Source organism: Lactuca virosa, chromosome 5, assembly GCF_052849685.1.
Source record: "Lactuca virosa cultivar CGN04683 chromosome 5, Lactuca_virosa_CGN04683_v6, whole genome shotgun sequence".
Classification (NCBI taxonomy): domain Eukaryota; kingdom Viridiplantae; phylum Streptophyta; class Magnoliopsida; order Asterales; family Asteraceae; genus Lactuca; species Lactuca virosa.
In genome coordinates, this window is record NC_136430.1 from 236,059,811 (window position 1) to 236,081,792 (window position 21,982).

Here is a 21,982-nt window from a genome sequence, read left to right on the forward strand (position 1 = left end):
CTATAAGAATTGATATCACAACTCTCCATATTTAACCATAGTCTTGACCAACAGTAAAACGTATCTCTTAAAACATAATTATTTAATCTCTAATTATACATTGTTATGTCTAATTAACCGTTCTTAATATAATTTACTATTCTTAAAGAAGCCCCACATTTGAATATTTCAAATCAATAGTTAATGTTTAAGTCGATATGATTGACTTCTCAATCTCATTTTGTCCAATAAGAAAATAAAATGCTTAAGTCCATCTAATTTAAAAGCCCAAATAATTCAGCCCCAACTATGTGACCTAATAGAAAGTCATGAGTACGCAAAATCAAAACTGATACCTCCTTCCAGATGTATCACGCCGACGTTGCACTTCCAGCCACCGGACTCAACATTGTCATCTCTTCCGACCAACAAGATTATACGTTGCTAAGCTAACACCACACGAGTTTAAATTGATGTCCGACTCTTACTCTGCCATCACCAGAAAAGCAACCTCCAAACAAATCCTGCTGGAGATGAAGCCATCAGATACTTCGGAAAATCCAATGAGAATCTCTCCATTTTCTCATTTTCGTTTCTCTTTCTAAAATCCCGTTTAATCTCGCTGGATATGCACGTCTAGCAACCTTCGTTGCTCACTGGTTCCTCCTGGTCTTAACCATTCTCATAACCTTCTTGCCATTTGGTTTCCACCCTTAGCTTTTCAATCAAATCTGAATACACTAAACTGAGATTATACTTTGTCTTTCATTCACTCACTGCATCAAGACCTAATCAGCTCTTTTTCGTATCCTCACAATCGACAAGCATTATAACATAACTACACTCTTAACATCTCATCAGAAATACAATGACATTTAACATCTCAACCATCTCTCTCTCTCTCTCTCTCTCTCTCTATTAGACATAGAAATGTACCTTTGGTTATTTTATGTACTTCTGTAATAGTTGAGGGTTAGATATGCAACTATGCTTCGGGTAGTTACTAGTCGTTATGAGTTGGTTAGAAGCTTGTATATAGCTGTAAGAGCTAAGGCTCATTTTCTTAATGAAATGATTCTTTCTTTCACTCATAATATGGTATCTTTTCTCCGATCAGCCATTCCTTTTGTGTCTTGACTGATTGTGCTGTTTCATCATGTCAACCAATTCTGGTTTTAGTTGTGCATCTATTCTATCACCCATCGATGATATAACACATCCTTATTATCTTCATCATTTCTAGTTTCACAATTGCTTACCGGTGAGAATTACAATTCTTGGAGCCAAGAAATGCAGATCGCCTTATCTGTGAAGAACAAAACCGGCTTTATCCATGGAACTCTTCCAAAACCAAGCTTATCTGAAGTTTCTAATCTCAATGCCTGGATGTGCAACAATAAATTGGTAATTTCTTGGATTTTGAATTTTGTTTCTATATATATATATATATATATATATATATATATATATATATATATATATATATATATGCCAGTATCATGTTTACTGAAACTGCTTTTTGGCGTTCTCCTTGTTTGTATAATCTGGTAGCAAAGAACATAGGTGTTTGGGATTTGCGTTATATATATATATATATATATATATATATATATATATATATATATATATATATATATATATATATGTGTGTGTGTCTTGGGGTTGCTGCTAAGAACCTAGAAAATCGAAGCTTTTTCATCCCAATAAGTGTGTTTGTCAGTGTTTTGTTGCATTGAGTGTTTATGTGTGGGTTTTGTTATTTTGGGTCACTCTTTGTATAAGATGAAAAGGAGAGAGAAAAAAAAAAAAGGCAATTGCCAAAATAGCAAAATGGTCATTTTAAGTTTTTGAGTACCAAAACCATGAAAAATTCCTAATTTTGGACCTTCCATGTAAGTTGAAATTTTTTTTTGGACCTTATCCATAATTTTTACGATATCACAAGGACTAATTTTGCAGTTTTCTCTTAGGCTATGAGAGTGGAGTCGTTACCATGCACACAAAGCTTCTCGAGACAATGAACACCACCCCCTAGCTCTTGCTAGGAGACTCGCCAAGGTAAGACCACTATAGACATAGCAAGAGGAGAGAGATGGTGGATTGGTGGCTTCTGATTGGTTGTTGGCTATTGTTTTCCTTTATTTTTTCCCGCCAAAATCGTATCTATTAAATTAGCACATTACCATTCTTTATCTTTTTTTGTGCCAGAGGTGCTAAACCTACGTGACATATAAAAAAAACTAAAAAAACCTACATGACAATATGCTAGAAGAATGTTACCGATCCTCTAGGCTTAAAATTTAATCATGTTTTAACAAAAATATACCAAAATCGATGGTTTTGATTGATGGAGTTTGGCCTCGAGGGTAATTTTGGTATAAAGTCAGTTTACTACATACTGTACACTGGAACCAAAACCCTTAGCATACCACGCACACTTCTTCACAGTTCATCCCTCTCTGTTGCCTTCTACCGATTACATTTCCCCTCATTTTTCTCTTCGGTAGGGTTTCGATCGCAATTCGCTAGCAATGGATGATGTATCCGAAGGCAAAGATTTCTCGTTCCCAAAACAAGAAGAGAAGATCTTAGAATGGTGGACTGAAGTCAAAGCATTTGAAACGCAGCTTGAAAAAACCAAAGACCTACCGGAATACATCTTCTACGATGGCCCTCCGTTTGCCACTGGTTTACCTCACTACGGCCACATCCTTGCTGGAACAATCAAGGACATCGTCACTCGGTACCAGACCATGACCGGCCACCACGTCACACGGCGGTTCGGTTGGGACTGCCATGGGTTGCCGGTGGAGCATGAGATTGACGTCAAGCTAGGGATTAAGACCAGAGAGGATGTGATTAAGATGGGGATTGGTAATTACAATGAGGAATGTAGGAGTATTGTTACTCGGTACGTTGGGGAATGGGAGAAGGTAATTACGAGGACGGGGAGGTGGATTGATTTTAAGAACGATTACAAAACGATGGATTTGAATTTCATGGAGAGTGTTTGGTGGGTGTTTTCTCAGTTATTTAAGAAAAACCTTGTTTACAGAGGGTTTAAGGTTAGTTCTTCATCAGATTTGTTTTGTTTATTTTACTTGCAAACAACTTCCTTCGATTGAGCATTTGGTAAACTGAACATTGTCAATTCAATACTCCATTTGCTCTAAAAAATGTGTAATACCTGCTTGTGGCGTTGCTATTAATTTAACAGGTGATGCCCTACAGTACAGGCTGCAAGACTCCATTGTCTAATTTCGAGACTAATTTAAACTACAAGGTTCGAATTGAATTTTTCTCTTGTTTTCCATTCAAACTATTCTAAACCCTTTTGCATCACCTTTAATCTGTTGAGATCAGGAAGTGCCTGATCCTGAAATAATGGTGACATTTCCAATCGTTGATGACCAAGATGGTGCTGCATTTGTTGCATGGACAACCACACCATGGACACTGCCTAGTAATCTTGCACTTTGTGTCAACTCTAATCTCGTATATTTCAAGGTTAGTCATCAGAAAGTGTGAAGTTTTATTTGATTTGATAAAGTTAAATGAATAGTTGATGTTGAATCTAAATACAACCAGGTGAAGAGCAAATCCAATGGAAAAATCTATGTAGTTGCTGAATCTCGATTATCAGAGCTTCCAGTAGAAAAGGCGAAAAAAGGAACACATAATGGAGCTGTGGATGACAAGTCCAAGAGAAAAACTAAAAACTCTGTGGTGGCTTATGAAGTGTTGGATAAATTTTCAGGATCTTCACTTGTGGGTAAAAAGTGAGTGTATTTGTCCTCATTCTTATCACCAAAGATTACCATACTCAATGTAGTCTTGTTTATTGGTACATTAATTAAATCTTGAATAATCCAATTTGTTGTAGATATGTGCCATTATTTGATTATTTCAAAGAATTCTCAGATGTGGCATTCAGAGTTGTTGCGGATGATTATGTAACTTCAGATAGTGGAACTGGAATTGTGCACTGTGCTCCAGCATTTGGTGAAGATGATTATCGTGTTTGTATGGAAAATCAAATCATTCATAAGGTCTGAAATATGTTGATCACATATGCATTGTAGCTTTTTTCCTATAACCAAATCATACTTTTTCTTGTATATCCAGGGAGAAAATCTAGTTATGGCAGTTGATGATGATGGCTGTTTTACAGAAAGAATTACTGATTTCATTGGTCGATATGTCAAAGAGGCAGATAAAGATATCATTCAAGCAGTGAAGGCAAGAATAGTTGAATGTTATATGATTATAAACAGGGGCAAATGCGTAAAATAAATAATGATTCTTTTTTGTTATGGATGGTGTACAGGATAAGGGCAGACTGGTCAAATCTGGAAGCTTTACACATTCATATCCTTTTTGTTGGAGATCTGATACCCCTCTTATTTACAGAGCAGTTCCCAGCTGGTACCCTATTTTTCCTTATCTCTTGTGCAAAAGACGTGAATGCCCTTCTTATCCTCATTATCTTTTTGGTTGGATAAAGTGGTATCATCATTAGTTTATCCTTGTTTCTTGGTCAAGGTTTGTAGCAGTAGAGAAGTTGAAAGATCAATTGCTAGAAAACAATGAGAAAACAAAATGGGTTCCTGCTTTTGTGAAGGTATATCATTTGTCTATTTTCAGTTGAGTTTTTTGGAAAGAGCAAAAAATGTTTCACTTGTTTCCTTACACCTAGATTGGTATAGGGACCCTTTTGAAGAGATCCAATATATTTAATGTATTCCAATCGCACCTAGTCTTCTGCTTCTCATCTCACCTGTTCTTCTTCCTAGCATTGCATCTGGTAATTCTTCCTCAATTGATGAAATTGATGTTCCATACATTCAATTGAGTCTACCAGATGTTGTTTGGACTTTGGATATCCAATTTCTTGATTCCGATACACATTCTGGCATAAATTGGAAGCATCGGACCAGAATTTGTAAAAATATATGTATATATGTTTGGACTCTTGGAGATTCAATTATATATTATTGTTGTTTCAATTATATGTTTAGTATTTTATTTTTTGTAAAATTTATAATTTTATGCTCGATTCCGTTCTTTTAAACTTTGCTAAGCGCTAAGTGAAAGCGCTTGCTTAGAGCACACGAATCTCCCGAATACATACATAAAACATTAACATGCAAGAGGTTACAAGCCAACATCAATTTAGCTTTGATTACATTGAATCTGTTTCATCTATATGTATTCATGATTTTCAGCTGCAATACATGAATGCATACTGATAAGCCCCATGGACTCTATTAGTTCAACTGCTCTGATACCAATTGATAGGCACTGATACATTCTTGAACAGAAAATCAAACTATGATAATATTAAGATAATGATACCATTCATTCGAGAGGAATGGAGCTCTCCAAGAAAGAATGGTATCATTATCTTAGCAAGGTGATATCCCCACTACTCTGTCTCACCACTAACTCTAAACTGCAAAATAAATAAAAGACCAAACTGCCCTCCATACACCAATTCTGGAAGTAGGCTGCAGAAGATTAGACTTTGGGTTTCCAAGCCCTTATACCATAAACTAATAGAGTCCATGGGGCTTATCACATACATAAACAAGAGAATCAAGATTAACATTTCACAAATAATACATGTTAGATACACATATTACATACAACATGTAACAAGAGAAGAGTAGAAGAAGAAGATCAGAATAGCAGAATTGGTGAAGTAGAATAAAGAACGTATCTAACTAGCGTGAATGAGAGAAGAGTAGAATTGGAGAATGATTTTACTCTTCATTTCTAAAGTTAACATTTAATTAAACCTACGTATTAATTAATTAAAACTAATCTAAACTTGGCCCATCAAAACTAATAGCCCATTATTCTTAATATCCCCTAAGCGTGATTCTAATGTGGTTAAGATAGTGTTTGGTATGATGGAATTAAGGAACGAATGGAATTGTTCATTGAACTAATGGAATGAATATGAATCCTTCCATTTTGTTACATTGCATTCCTTAGCCATGTGTTTTTCTTTCAATTCCATAATGGAATGAAAAATTGCAGTATGACCCATTTTTATTTATGTAATTTCTAATAATACAATTTTTTTTCTAGGTATTTAACAATTTTAATTTAACTACTGTTTTATTATTCAAATTACTAGAAAATACATTTGAATTATAATCTTACTAGTTGTGAGACCCATGTATTACATGGGTTAATTTAAAAAAAAGTTAAATATAAAGGTCAAAATATTTGAAAACTTTGAATTTATAAGAAAATAAGAAAAATAATGAATTATTATAATTGAAATGTTTTTTATCTTTTAAATTTAAACAAGTAATTTAAATAAAGAAAAGAAACTAATGAGCTTTAATTCTAGGAATTTTGAAATTAAAAGGTAAGTTTATTAATGAAATTGATATCTATTTATTAGTACATTTATTGCAATTGTTACATTAAAATATTATGTAGAATTTAATAAAATAGAAAACCTCATAAATTGACATGTGGAAAAAAAATTAATTCAAAATAACCATAAAATGACATTTGGCAAATTGAATGAGAGTGTGACAAGTGGCAAAAAAAACCTTCATTTATTAGAGAGAACTAGTTGTGAGACCCATGTATTACATTAGTTAATTTAAAAAAAAAGTTAAATAATGAGTTATTATAATGGAAATGTTTTTTATCTTTTAAATTTAAACAAATAATTTAAATAAATAAAAGAATCTAACGAGTTTTAATTTTGAAAAATTTGAAATTAAAAGGTAAATTCATTAATGAAATTGATATCAATTTATTAATAAGTTTATTACAATTATTACATTAAAATATTATGTGGAATTTAATAAAATAGAAAAACTCATAAAATGACATGTGGAAAAAAAATTAATTCAAAATAACCACAAAATTACATTTGGCAAATTGAATTAGAGTGTGACAAGTGGCAAAAAAAACCTTCATTTATTAGAGTAGATTTGGGTTTTAAATAGCTGTTACCATGTTCAACAGTTTATTTTTGTAATAAAAGAACTCATTAGATTTAGATATGATAATAAATAATTCATATGAACATTCATTTCATTTCTATATTTCAACCAAACATGATCATGGAATGTAACAACCCATTCCATTACCTTGCTTATTCCATAACCCTGTCCACTCTTTCATTCATTATTCCATTCCATCTTAAAAATACAGGAAAAACGGTTTCACAATTGGCTGGAAAATGCAAGAGATTGGGCCATTAGTAGAAGTAGATTTTGGGGTACTCCTCTTCCTATTTGGATCAGTGAAGATGGTGTAGATATTCAAGTTATTGGTTCTGTTGAACAACTTGAAAGACTTTCAGGGATCAAAGTAAGTGCACCTCATGTATTATATATATATATATATATATATATATATATATATATATACACACACACACACACACGCACACACACACACACATTCTGATTCCTCTTTCTCCTTCTCACAGGTCAGTGATTTACATCGCCACAAAATTGATCACATCACAATTCCTAGCCCACGTGGTGAAAAGTTTGGTGTGCTTCATCGTGTAGAAGATGTAAGAAAATCGTAACAATAAAGAGCAATATTATTTTCTTGATTGATGAATTAATTTATTTGTTGCATGATTTCAGGTATTTGATTGTTGGTTTGAGAGTGGGTCAATGCCATATGCATATATCCACTACCCGTTTGAAAATGAGGAAATTTTCCAGAAGAACTTCCCTGGACATTTTGTTGCAGAGGGCTTAGATCAAACTCGTGGATGGTTTGTTTCTCTTCTTTCATCTACTTTTATTGTGATATAAATTCACAATAAAGATCTATATTATATTCTTGATTCACCCTTCATCTAAAATAGCCCTACAAAGCAAAAATAAGTGTAACAAATGTTTTTTTCAAACAGAAAAGTTCCTTTGATGTCTCTTTATCTTTGAAATAAAAAGGGCAGGTTTTACAAAATGGTGAATGATGCAGGTTTTACACTCTGATGGTGTTGTCAACTGCATTATTTGAGAAACCTGCGTTTAGGAATCTGATCTGCAATGGCCTTGTTTTGGCTGAAGATGGTAAAAAGATGAGTAAAAGTCTGAAGAACTATCCTTCTCCTATGGAAGTCATTGATGATTATGGAGCTGTAAGTTCTCCAATTTGGACTAGTTGAATAACATATATATATATATATATATATATATATATATATATATATATATATATATATATATATATACAGAGATTATTGGACATTGTAATTTTGTATTGTTTAACAGGATGCACTACGATTATACATTATAAATTCTCCAGTAGTGCGTGCAGAACCTTTACGCTTCAAAAAGGAAGGAGTGTATGGTGTTGTGAGTAGACCTTAGTTACACCATAATATCTCTTAAACTTTCATCTTCCTTTTTTTTTTTTTTGTGATTTTGCTAATTTGAAAGCTGATTGATTACTTGTATGCAGGTGAAAGATGTATTTTTACCATGGTACAATGCGTATAGATTCCTTGTACAAAATGCAAAAAGACTTGAAGTTGAGGGGCTTCCACCATTAGTTCCTCATGATCCAGCCACTCTTCTCAACTCAGCTAATGTTCTTGATCAATGGATCAACTCAGCTACTCAGAGCCTTGTTCATTTTGTCAGACAAGAAATGGATGCTTATCGACTCTATACTGTAACCTTCCATTTCTCTTTATATATAATCCATATACATATACATATATGGATACTTATTTGTGAGTACTTTTGCAGGTGGTTCCTTATCTGTTGAAGTTCATTGACAATTTGACCAATATATATGTCAGATTCAATCGTAAGAGACTTAAAGGTCGCACTGGAGAAGAAGACTGCAGAATTGCACTTTCAACTCTCTACCATGTATGCTTTTGATTTAACATTCTTTTTTTTTTTTTTTAGTTTTTAATTGGGTTTCTTAATTGTGGTTTATATTACATTCTTTTTAGGTGCTTTTAACTTGTTGTAAAGCAATGGCTCCATTCACACCCTTCTTCACTGAGGTTCTTTATCGTAACTTGCGAAAAGTATCAAATGGTTCAGAGGAAAGCATTCACTTTTGCAGTTTCCCTCAAGTAGAAGGAAAGGTACTTTTTTTTTTGCTTGTGATAGCATTTTCTTTTTAAATCATTTTATTACAACATTGTACTTTCAAACTTTTTCTTGATAAGCCATTGTACCCTATTATAACAGTCTACTTTCATTTATTTTTCTTATTAGGACATTGTACTCTGAAAAATCTACCAAGTTATAGTAGTGAATACAGCTTATTGCTATAAGTTGGTAGATTTTTTGAAGTACAGTGTTTTAACAGGAAGAAATGAAAGCAGATTCATGCTATAATAAACAAATAAAGGAAAAGTACATTGCTGTTTCTTGCATTTTTACTCTAAAACATTTGACAATTAATGATGTTTCAGGGGGGAAGTCGTATCGAACAAAGTGTTAACAGAATGATGACAATTATCGATCTTGCACGTAATATTCGCGAACGCCACAATAAACCTCTCAAGACTCCACTTAGGTAGACTGATTTTTTTGATCTCTCTTTTATGACAATTTACAAGATTGCCCTTTTCTTTATAACTGAGAACTGAGACCGAGTTATTGCATGGTTTCAGGGAGATGATTGTTGTACATCCAGATGCCGAGTTTCTTGATGACATTGCTGGGAAACTGAAAGAGGTTAGTTTTGTAATTTTTTTTGATGTGGCATGTTTATTGAAACAAATTTATTAAATAATGACCAAGTTTCAGTTTTCTCCAATGTTAAAACACTAAAGGGATAGTGTCACTAACTAGAGTAACCAAGTTTCAAAATTGTTACCTGGATTCATGTCTTACTTGTATTCATATGTTTTATCTTCAAACTTTTTGTTTTCTTCAGTGATAGAAAATGTCCTTTTCACCTTTGGATTTGCTATTTTTGTTAATGTGATTAATTGGTTGAATTTGCATATGATAATGACAGTATGTGTTAGAGGAGCTGAATGTTAAATCTGTTGTTCCCTGTAATGATCCTTTGTTGTATGCTTCATTACGTGCTGAACCTGATTTCAGGTACTTATATATACCCTTCTATTATTTATATATTTATTTATTTATTTTTAGTTTTGTAGCAATCTCTTTTTTTCTTCACGTTCTCTGTGCGTTATGCATAATACCTTGGAAGGACATGTGCTACCATCTTTTCTTGAAAGGACAAAATACTTGTATTATCTTATTGGTTTAGCCACTTACCACTCTACCTTTTTGACCTTGTAAAGCTGGTCAAATTTTTTGCTTTAAAAACTAAACTCAAGTTGATGATTTTGAAGAGGTAATACACGGCTAGTCTCTGTGTGGAATAATATGGACACATTAAGTAAAAACAACAATAAGTAAGAACTAGGTTTTTGCATTTAGTGTGTATTTTATTATCTGTACATCTTCATTATGCAAACACACAGATAAATGCATATTTTATCCTTACCTTTTAGTTTTAGATAGGTGCTTGATGTTGGTATTTAATTTTGTAGTGTGTTGGGAAAAAGACTGGGGAAGTCAATGCGAGTAGTTGCTGAAGCAGTGAAGGCAATGTCACAAGAAGAAATTTTAGCTTTTGAAAAATCAGGAGAAATTACTATTGCTACTCACTGCTTAAAGCTCTCTGATATCAAGGTAACTATTAAACAAACACACTGTTGCTATTAAGGGTAAATAAATGTAAGTAAGTTGTTGTTAACTTGTTATAGGTAAAATAAGAAAGTACATTAATGCCCATATTGTGATATTGGTATAATTGTATATTTTTCAAAATAAAGTAGAATGGATTTTTCAAAATAAAGTACAATGGAAGTAGGTTACTATTTATTGTATTTCCCACTTTTTAAAATGGAATATTGGCCATGTAGATTGTGCATGGCTTTAAACGCCCTGATGGTGTGACTGAAGAGCAAATGGATGCATCTGGTGATGGTGAGGAAACTCCACACCTTTTTTGTAATTCCTTTTTTATTTTTATTTTAAATAAATAATGGGTTTTATTTAATAAGAAATATTATTTATAACTTTTAATCAGGTGATGTATTGGTAATATTGGACTTACGCCCTGATGACTCTTTGTTTGAGGCTGGTTTTGCACGTGAGGTATTATTAATTATCCTATTACAAATTCAAATTACAACTCTTTGCTTTTTTCAGACCCCTAATATTGAAAATTGTTATATACCATTTTTTTTTGATTTGGCCTCTTAACTATGCATTTTAAGTTATCTGTTTGGTGATTGATAAATAATTAAATATTAATAGGTGGTTAACCGTATCCAAAAATTACGTAAAAAATCTGCACTTGAGCCCACCGACATTGTGGAGGTTTACTTTAAGTCCTTGGATGAAGACACATCAGTAACTGCCCAAATCTTAAAATCTCAGGTCAATTCATTATTAAAATTATTATTGTATTGTATCGGAAAAAAAATACTAATTGTTATTGTTTATGGTTATTTATATCACATGCGATTTTCATTTTATGCAGGAAGCATACATCAAAGAGGCGATAGGTTCTCCTTTACTAGACTCTACCCTCACTCCAGAACATGCTGTAAGTAATATTTATGCTTCAAATCTTTCTATAAAAATGTAGCATGATTTTGATAAATATTAGTTTCTTGTGATGCTATATTGTAATTTGTACAAAGCTAATAAAAAAAGGAATATGCCTACTAGAATATTCCTTTTTTGTATCCAAATAGTAATAGTAATAGTATTTGTTGTTGGGAATTTGCAGGTAATGATTGCTGAGGAGACGTATCACAACATTTCAAATTGTGACTTTCAGATCACTTTGTCAAGACCAGCTTTAGCTTTTAACAATAAAGCAATTCTTGATTTATATTCAGGTTTGCTCCTTTTTTATATGAATTTCTTAGTAAACTTTTATATGTACTTTAAATATAATTATGAAACCATTTAAAAACAATGATAATAACAATATTAGTTTTTTTTGTGAATAGGGAATGCGAAATATGCAGAGGCGTTGAAGGTATATTTGTTGTCCAGGGACCACTTTAATCTCAAAACAGAATTTCTAGTGGGAATTAACCAGGTAGGTTTCTCTTCAAAAACACATTATTTTATTTATCTATTTTTTTTTTTCTAAATTTAAAAGCAATTAATCAGTTTTAATTGTGTTACAGATTAAAGTGGATTGCATTGACAATCAGCCCGCTGTCGATGTGGTGTTGGGAGAACATGTGTTCTTGACAGTTGGGGATTATTACTCCGCACCCACCAACAGTTCTTGAAATAACTATTAATTACTACAAATGATTAAGAGGTTTGTCAATTAAAAATGTTGTTTTTTTTTTTTTAATAAAGAAAATGGAACAAGGAAGATAGACTTTATTATATAGACAGTTAGTGTTGTTTGAACTGTTTTTGTGAGTGTTTTTGTTCATTGTATTTTTAGTAAGATGGTGTTTGTTTTTATAGCTTTATACAAAAATTTTCATACTAAAACATTTCCTTTTTGGGTAAACCTAAACCAGTATCAGTAGTCATATAGTTGGTCCTTATGTATCTGATGTTTATTTCAAATGTTTCTTAGTTTAGAATTGCGTATGTTTATATGCTAAATTTATTTTTGTTTCACCTTCAAGAAAGGGGAAAACTAAAAAATATTGTTTTGGGTTCTCAAGGTTTTGATGTTGATAATAAAAGTAGGATCTGATCCTGATGATGAAGATTTCACTAAATCCTAAGTCCGGTGCTTTTCATTTTTTGAATTCTGCCTATTCTACACATTTGTAGGATGTGGTCGTATGCCTAATTAACCAAACATGTAGTTTACGCTACTTTTATCTTTATGATGTTTTGGAAACTAAGAGCATTTCGTCAATGGCCTTTATTTCATGTTTTTACATTCTTAAAGTATGTTATAGTTGGTTGACTATGTGTGTTTAGTTGATTCGGGTTATTTTTACAAGGCATCCTTGAAGATCAAGCACAATATAGATATGTGTTTGTTCATTGACACAAGTTTTGCTATGTGGATGGATATCCAAAACTTTTTGTAAGATCCTCTAACATCTATACCCGAAAAATGAGAAGGAGATTTGGTTGTGTTGTAGTTTTGTCTTATTAGATTAAGTGGGGTTCCTACATTAGACATCACCATGAGTATGTTAAAGACCCAAGTATTGCCTTGGATTCCTAAAGATTGGTCAATGAAGGCTTAGACTTACTTGATGTCGATGATTAGGATGTTTTATCTAATATATTATTTGGTAATTGAGTTTTTAGTTAGTTTTCTGGATTAAATTTAGGGGTTGGCAAGTTTTTTTTTTTTTTTTTTTTTTTTTTTTTTTTTTTTTTTTTGACTCTTTCTATTTTCCAAGTCTTTAGTGTTTGTTAAATTTTAATATTTTACCATTTTTCAAGCTATGTACAAATTTTGAATTCTTAGTATATCATCAAAATCAAAGTATTTCATGCTTCAATCTATCAATGTGTGTTGCCTAGAAACAAAAAATATGGTATAAAAGGCTTCATTAAATCTGAACCTATGTATGTGTGTGTGAGGGGAGAAAAGCAAACAAGTGAAACTAGACAAGATAGTGAGACACATTGGCGGAATTAGCTGGTTGGTAGGGGTAGCGTGTGCTACCCCTCAATTAATCTCTAGAAATGTAAAAATAAAATTATATACCTAAGTGTAACTCTAAATAAATATGTGTAATACTCTTATATCCAACCTCAAGCACAAACCCCCGTTTACATTTAAAAGCAAAGTCCAATAGCCCACTAACTGGTAAAACTTGGCCCATTTACATATGACTGTTTTATGTAATTATATACAATATTACTTACGACATCAAACAAAAAAAAATGTTTTGAGTTTTCATCATCTCCTACGCCCCCTGCTTCACACCTTCTTAGTTTCAAGAGATGTCTAGTATCAATTTGGCTTTCTTCACCCATAGGCTCACTTGCGCATTCACATACTCATGAAACAATAATATTTTATATTTTATGATTTTGTTTAATTTAGTTGTCAATTTGAAAACCTAATTAGCCAATTAATTGTTTACTTGTGTTAGGTTTATATTTTCAATTATGAATTTTAAATATTTAATTGTGTTTGTAGGGTTTAATTGGAATTTTGTTTAAAAGAGCATTGGATGTTGGTAGTAGTGATGAAAGTGGTGGATGAAAAAGACCTCATCCTCATCCACAACCACAACCACAACCACAACCACAACTTATTCCACCAAGTTTTGATATTAATAATCTTCCTTTGGACCCGGCGGATAGACCAAGACTTACATCCTATCATCCAAATCAAAGGGATGAAATAATGAGAACATATTGGATTAAAGGACAATATCAACCAAAAGGTCATGATTTTCCATCAATAAAAATTGGTGATAAGAATACACGTTTTGTAAAGGAATGGTTTGATGAATTTAATTGGTTGAGTATAGCACAAAAGAAAACAAAGCTTATTGTTTATGTTGTTACTTGTTTGGAGACACTGTGGGGGCAACAAGGGGGGAGAGATGTATTTGTGACGGGAGGCTTTGACACTTGGAGTAAAAAGAAATCATTGAAAGATCATGTGGGTAAAGTTGATATTCATTACAACAAAGCAAAACAAAAGTGTGAAAATCTAGTACAGAAAAACCAATCTATTAGTGAAGCTTTTCATAAGCAAACTGAAGTTGAAGCGAGTAACTATCAAATTCGATTACGTGCTACAGTTGATACTTGTAGATTTTTATTGAAAAATATGTTACCATTTTGTGGCCATGATGAGTCAGACGAATCTCTTTCTAGGGGTCTTTTCATTGAACAATTATCATTCATTCGGGACCATAATGAAAGCATTTATAACGTTACTTTAGAAAATGCTCCAAAAAATGAAAAATTGACGTCTCCGAAGATTCAAAAAGAAATTGTTCAATGCTTTTCAAAAGAGATAATTAAGTCCATTTGTGAAGAAATTGGTAAGGATGTGTTTGCTATATTAGTAGACGAGTCTAGTGATGTATCAAAAAAGGAACAAAGGGCTATGGTTTTGCGATATGTTAATATCCTTGGAATTGTGAAGGAAAGATTTGTTGGAGTTGTTCACGTGAAGGATACAACTTCTTTAACTCTAAAAGAAGCCATTGATTCGGTATTTACCAACAATAACTTGAGTATATCTCAGGTGCGAAATCATGAATTCCTTTATTAGTATTTGAATTTTATCTATTTAATTTCTTATATATATATATATATATATATATATATATATATATATATATATATATATTGAAATAAGTAAGAGGGCAAGGATATGATGGAGCAAGTAATATGCACGGTGCATTTAACGGTTTGAAAGCATTGATATTGAAAGATAACCCTTCGGCATATTATATACATTGTTTTGCACACCAACTTCAGTTAGTGATTGTGGCTGTAGCAAAGAACCACGATGGTGCTGAAGATTTCTTTGAGCAATTAGCTTTGGTGGTTAATGTGGTGTGCGCTTCTTGTAAAAGAAAAGATATCATACAGGAGAGTTACAAGGAAAGGGTTCAAAAAGAAATTGTTAATGGTGAAACTGACACCAGAAGAGGTTTAAATCAAGAGATTTCTCTTGTTCGAGCCGGAGATACAAGATGGATCTCACATTATAAAACAATAACAAGTCTGAAGAATCTGTTTCCGGAGGTTGTCAAGGTTCTTAATTATGTTGAAGAGGAGGGATCTAGTTTACATAACCGAAATCAAGCGTACGGTATTTTTTCATATTTCAAGACGCTTGATTTTGCGTTTTATTTACACTTGATGTTGGAGATTTTTGGTATCACAGATACCTTGTCAAGACATCTTCAAAGAAAGGATCGAGATATTTTGGAAGCGGCTTCTTTGGTGAAAATGAAAATGAAAACGCTGAAACCGTAGGACCAAGATTACTAATCAACATCACTTTGAAGTTGATTTTTTTCAACACGGTTTTGGATATGCAAATTCAAGAGTTTGGGAACCGTTTTAGTGAAGTGAGCACTGATTTGCTAGAATACATGTCGGCTTTGAGTCCTTGTAATTTATTTTCTATGTTTGACAAATCAAAGTTGGTGAAGCTAAGTGAGTTGTATAAAACGAATTTTACTGATTTGGAAAGGGTGTATCTGGATGATCATCTTGAAACCCATTATCACTCTTTGATTGATGATGAGAAATTTGCTAATTTGAAGGGCATTACGGAACTTTCTCGTTTTGATGGTGGAAACTGGAAAACGTCGTTCTTTTCCTTTGGTTTATAGGTTATTAAAGTTGACTTTGGTTTTGCCCGTCGCAACTGTAACCGTTAAAAGATGTTTTTCCACAATGAAGCTCTTGAAAACCGACTTGCGTAATAAAATAGGTGATGATTTTATGAATGACGCTTTGATTTGTAGTGTAGAAAAAGAAACATTTGTGGATGTTAAGATCGAACGGGTGATGGAGCGCTTTCAAAAAATGGGTAAACGAAGAGGTCAACTTTGAAATGTAAGACTTTTGCAGTAGTTTGTTATTTCTATTAAAATTGTAATTTTTAAAAACTTATCTTAGTATCTTTTATCGAAGATTTTATTTTGTGTTACCCCTTGCAAAAGTTTATGGTTCCACCACTGATGAGACAATGTCGATGTGCCAATGTACAACTACACATCCCAAAATTTAATGGGATATTATCATCATTGGAGCCTAATCATGGAGAACTTTCTACCATCAAAATAATACCAACCAATAAGGATACGTAGTATGTACCACAAAAGAAAATCCTTTATAGACGGATGACCACAACAAAATTCACACATTCATGCACCACATGCACCATATATACCTAAGGGGCAAGTGCCCCCAACCTTTAACTTTAGGAAGCAAATACATTCTAAAATCACCACTTTTCAACCTTCTACTTTTAACTATGTTTCTAGACCTCAAAATTCAATTCACCCGCCCATACTACTAGGGGTGAGCGCGGTGCGGTTCGGTGCGGTTATTAGCCAAAACCTCACCACTAACCGCAAATGCGGTTAATCCATTTTTAAAACCGTTTGGTGCGGTTATTTTTGCGGTGCGGTTAGGCGGTTATTTTTGTGGTGCGGTTTTGTTTTTTCTGTGCTGCGGTTATTAACCGCATGTATTTGGTGTGGTTTTTAACCACAGTTTGGAGCTCAAACGGCTTTAAGAGTTCAAACATATTACTTGTAATAATAAAAAAACCGTAAGGTATAAGACAATTAACTTAAATCACAAACAACTAATATCTTAAAAACGTCAAATCAATAGTAATTAACAATAAATATCTTAAAAATGTCTAATTTCACCATTTTTCAAATTTAAACATCACAAAAAGCAACATTTTTGTCTTCTAGTATTTTATCAATCTTTCATCCATGAAACTTGTCTTATTTTTAATATTTAATATATTAATAATTAATAAAAAAATTGTATATAATATATGCGGTGCGGTGCGTTTTTTTGCGGTTTTTTGAAAACTAATAACCGCACCGCACCGCAAATTTGTGGTTTTTGAAAAACAGAAAACCTCAACATCGGTTTTTATTGCGGTTGCGGTTAATCGGTTGCGGTTTATACGGTTTTTGCGGTTAATTTTAGGTGCGGTGCGGTTTTTGCTCACCCCTACATACTACATACGAATGAATATGAAGTATGTAGAACTTTCCAACTTGGACATGCAACATGGACGACTTGTGCAATTCAACCTTTTCAACTTTAAATCTATGCAACATCTCAAATTTGATTTTACTTTAAATCAACCTAACAACGTTTCAACTTAAAATCAAAATGACAATGTTTCAACTAAAAAAATCAATATAACAATATTTGCACTTTCAAGCTAACATAATATTTCAAGTTTAAATGAAGATAACAACTTTATAATATTTCATCTTTAAAATAAGGGGTATTAAGTAAACTAACCATTGAAAAAGGTTGTTAAAAAAATAACTAAGCTTGCGTTTAGTTACGGAAAATCAGATTTTATTTTCCGTTTTTAGTTTTCATAAAAATGAAATATGTTTTCTTTTCAGTTTACTTTAGAAAATTTAGAAAACGTATTAAAATTTAGAAAACGCATTTAGTTAAAATTTATTCATATTTTATATTCTATTTTAGAAAATAAGAAAAAATGTGTTTAATTGTGTATATTTCCTATCGCTTTTCATTTTTATAAAACGGTAATGGTGATAAAGTGGGTCAAAGCGTTGTTGATTTTGATACTTGATTTATGAAGAATTGAAGATACGTTGTTTTATTTTGGTTTCTTAACAAACATGAGAATATGGTGACTTTTTTTTTAATCGTCTATAAGAATGAAGTATGTACTGTTGAACGTTTTAATTTTTATGATTATTGTTATGATTTTTTTTTATATTTTTCAAATATTAAAAAAACACAACAAACTTGGTCATTTTTGTTAACAACCTTATTCTTAATGGTTAGTTTAGGTAATATCATAATAACATTTTAACTTAAATCAACTTAACAATGTTTCATCTTTTAAATCAACATAATGACATTTTAACCTTTAAAATTCGCTATAACAATGTTTTGACATAGTTCAATTTCACAACGTTTCACTTTAGAACCGATACCCCATTTAAGCACTTTAAAATCAACTACATGCTTTGACTTTAAGTAAACTCGACATTTAAAGTTAAAGTCAACCCAACATATCAACTTAGTATATGTATGATCTTCATATTTTTAATATTTTTCAACTTACAAAATACATTGTTTAAGAGATAAATGTTCATAAAAAAACTACATACTATGTAACACCCGTTTCTTTTGGTACATGCGTTAAATAATAACGAATTTTATTTTGCGGCCTTTCTACAATAAAAATGTACTTTAGGTATATAACTAATAAATAAATAAATTAAGAGAGCTTGTTTGATATTTAAATTATTTAATGGTACTATTTGCCAAAACAAAAAACTTAAACACAATTTTTTTATTAGAACTGAAATATGATAAGTTGAGTAGGATGTAAATTTGATCCACATGTGCATGTACTCGACGCTAATGGGGCGGGTATTCCATGTCTTTTTTTTTTTTTGGAGCGGCGGAATATTATAAGCTAGCAAGACGCTAGAAAAAGAATTACATCAACTTAGTAGTAGTAATAGCATTATGAAGCCAAGAGGACCAACTAATCTTGGCTTTACTACACCTACTAGAAATCCAAACATAAGATTTATGAACAACATCATCAAAAATCAAAGATTTCTTAGGCATTTTCGCTCTGAAAATCACACCGTTCCTGAAATTCCAAATGCACCAAAAAGTAGTCAAGATAACTGCATTGAAAGCTTTACGCTGACCAATTTTCCATGTAGTAGAATCAGCCCAATTGAAAAGAGAATCCAACGTCAACTGAGAAGGACAATTAACACCACACCAGATCGCAATACGGGACCAAAGAGCAATCAAATCCGAGCAATTAGCAAAAATATGATCCACAGTCTCCACTGTAGACGAGCAGACAGGACAAATGATGGAATCCACCGACCACCATAATACCCCTATAAGAAAGTCGCTCTCTAGTAGGGATACTAGATAATCTAATCCTCCAGATAAGAATATTAATCTTAATTGGAACCCAATTATTCCAATGAGTAGAAATACCTCCGTTGCTAAGCGTAAAACCATCCAATAAATTTCGAGCCGAGGAAACGGAAAAAGTATCTGACACATCATTAACCCAACCCAGTCTATCTGGGACCGGTCTGAGTTGGAAGTCCTGCAAAAGGCAAGTAAAGTTATTCCATTGCTCTTGTTCCACTCCACCTCTAGGGCCCCGTCTAAGAGTATTAACCACCAATCCCATGGACAGCCTGTCTGTGATAGAGACATGTTTATGCAAATCCAGCGCATAAATTCTAGGGAAAGAAGCAGAAAGAGGCTTATCATCCCTCCAAACATCATGCCAAAAAGAAGTGCGAGTACCGTCTCCAACTCTTATAGGACAAAGAGATTGAAGATCAATATCCTTCTGGCGTAAGTGAAAGAGCATACGAATAACCCCACCCCAAGGACTATGACCAGAATTGGGATATCTCAAATTCATACAAGCACCATCCAAACCATATATAGAATTTATCACTCTAACCTATAGAAGGTTAGGGCAATGAAAAAACCTGCACCACCACCGAAAAACCATAGCCCTATTGAAAGAGAAAAGGCCGCCGATCCCCAATCTACCTTCATCCATGGAGGTTAACACTCTATCCCATCTAACCCAATGCATACGCCGATCATCCCTGTCTGCACCCCAAAAAAATCTCGCCCTCATTCCTTCAAGCTCCTTCAAAACCGATATAGGAGTAAGGAAAACAGACATCCAGTAACTCCCTAACGATCCCAAGACAGACTTTACCAACGTTAGGCGACCTCCAAACGAAAGACACTAGGCCTTCCAAGTAGATAACTTAGAACGAAATCTATCAATCAAAGAAACCTAAAAGGACTTTCGCGACATAGCCTGACCCACCGGGATACCAAGATGAAAAAAAGGAAGCATGGAAGCAGCACAACCAATCCTGTTAGCCACCACAAGCAATTGGGAATAGGAAATTCCCACACCAATCAATTTACTTTTAAGTAAATTGATTTTAAGCCCTGAAGCCAAGTAAAAACATCTAAGGATACGAAGAAGACAATTAGCATTCTCAGGATCCCAAGGAGTGACCAACATAACATCATCCGCATACAGGAGATGAGAAATCTCAGTCCCAGAAATAGAAAGCCCTCTGAAAGCATTCCCAGCTCGGGCCCTCATCAAAGCAATATGGAGACCCTCCATAGCCAGAATAAAAAGAAAAGGCGAAAGCGGATCACCCTGTCTCAATCCACGATGAATTTGAAACTCATCAGTTGGGGAACCATTAATCAACACAGAAGCCCTAGCTGTCGACAAAAACTCATTAATCTACCGACACCACTTAGACCCAAATCCCATAATAGACATGATTTCCAATAAGTAATCCCAAGATAAGGAGTCATAAGCCTTCTCAAAATCCATCTTAAGAAACATGAGAGGATTTTTGGAAGATTTGCTCCAAGCAACCAATTCATTAAGAAGAAAAGGACCATCCATGATCTATCTACCTTTAATAAAAGGCGGGTATTCCATGTCTTAACGGGTAGTGGGATGGGGATGAGTCTTGATTTTCATACCTGAAGCGAAGACAGAGCAAGGACGAATATGGTATTATCTGCACTGTTGGGTCGAGTACCCACAACTATGGGATAAGAAATTAGGTATGATTTTCTATATTATAACCCTTTTATATTATATTATATATTTTTTCTATATGTAACCCTTTTATATTATATTATATTTTCTTTAGAGTATATTACACGAATTATCCCTATGGTTTGGAGTAATTTGCGTGCTTGGTCACTAATTAATTTTATAACTCGGAAGGTCCCTACTGTTTGTTTTTGTTATGCGCTTGGTCCCTACTATTTGTTTTTGTTACACGCTTGGTCCCTACTGTTTGTTTTTGTTACGCGCTTTGTCACGTCCGCAGATTCGGGTTAGTCAGTTTAGAGATAATAAGCGTTAAAAATGACTTTTTGATAGAAGATTATGTAGAGTAAATAATCTCAACTTATATTATATGTCAAAAGGATTCCGTACATATTAACAACGCTGAAATCTGACTTATAACGAAGAAGTTATGACTCGTCGAAGATTTACGGCCAAACCGGCATGGCACCGCGTTACGTAAAAAGTGAATTTTTGATAAACTAATTTTTAGCCTTAGCGATCTAAACAAAAGTCGTAGTATATGTTAAACCAAGAGCGTGCATATAGAGAACGTCCAAATCTGACTTTGTATGAGGAAGTTATGATTTTTCTAAGATTTTGTATAGTAGTGCACAGCCCGGAAACCGAATTTTAGATCGATCGATTTTTAGCCGACACGACCTAAATTATAATTGAAGAT

General features: G+C 33.1%; 3 protein-coding genes across 4 annotated transcripts; 2 read left to right on the top strand and 1 right to left on the bottom strand.

The window, feature by feature from the left end:
• Positions 1 to 322: 322 nt before the first annotated feature.
• On the top strand, positions 323 to 12,504 carry LOC145114672 (isoleucine--tRNA ligase, cytoplasmic-like). 2 transcript variants are annotated; one of them, XM_079050740.1, is made up of 29 exons: positions 323 to 1,383; positions 1,950 to 2,037; positions 2,487 to 3,044; positions 3,197 to 3,262; positions 3,343 to 3,486; positions 3,568 to 3,758; positions 3,863 to 4,028; positions 4,105 to 4,218; positions 4,307 to 4,404; positions 4,522 to 4,600; positions 7,162 to 7,320; positions 7,442 to 7,531; positions 7,608 to 7,741; positions 7,951 to 8,110; positions 8,244 to 8,327; positions 8,434 to 8,646; positions 8,724 to 8,849; positions 8,936 to 9,073; positions 9,407 to 9,510; positions 9,608 to 9,671; positions 9,958 to 10,046; positions 10,505 to 10,646; positions 10,880 to 10,943; positions 11,047 to 11,114; positions 11,277 to 11,399; positions 11,503 to 11,568; positions 11,755 to 11,866; positions 11,981 to 12,072; positions 12,164 to 12,504. In XM_079050740.1, the coding sequence occupies exons 3-29, from the start codon at positions 2,511 to 2,513 to the stop codon at positions 12,269 to 12,271; spliced, it is 3,528 nt and encodes a 1,175-aa protein (XP_078906866.1). In that variant the 5' UTR covers positions 323 to 1,383; positions 1,950 to 2,037; positions 2,487 to 2,510; the 3' UTR covers positions 12,272 to 12,504. The 2 variants fall into 2 exon arrangements, with proteins under 2 accessions (XP_078906866.1, XP_078906865.1); XM_079050739.1 differs by lacking the exons at positions 323 to 1,383; positions 1,950 to 2,037 and having other exon boundaries at positions 2,351 to 3,044.
• Positions 12,505 to 14,322: 1,818 nt separating this feature from the next.
• Positions 14,323 to 16,279, top strand: LOC145112491 (uncharacterized). The gene is made up of 3 exons (XM_079048659.1): positions 14,323 to 15,144; positions 15,414 to 15,673; positions 15,826 to 16,279. The coding sequence occupies exons 1-3, from the start codon at positions 14,323 to 14,325 to the stop codon at positions 16,277 to 16,279; spliced, it is 1,536 nt and encodes a 511-aa protein (XP_078904785.1).
• A 4,208-nt stretch (positions 16,280 to 20,487) lies between these two features.
• Positions 20,488 to 20,832, bottom strand: LOC145112492 (uncharacterized). The gene has a single exon (XM_079048660.1). It carries the CDS (start codon positions 20,830 to 20,832, stop codon positions 20,488 to 20,490), a length of 345 nt encoding a protein of 114 aa, XP_078904786.1.
• Between the last annotated feature and the right edge of the window lie 1,150 nt (positions 20,833 to 21,982).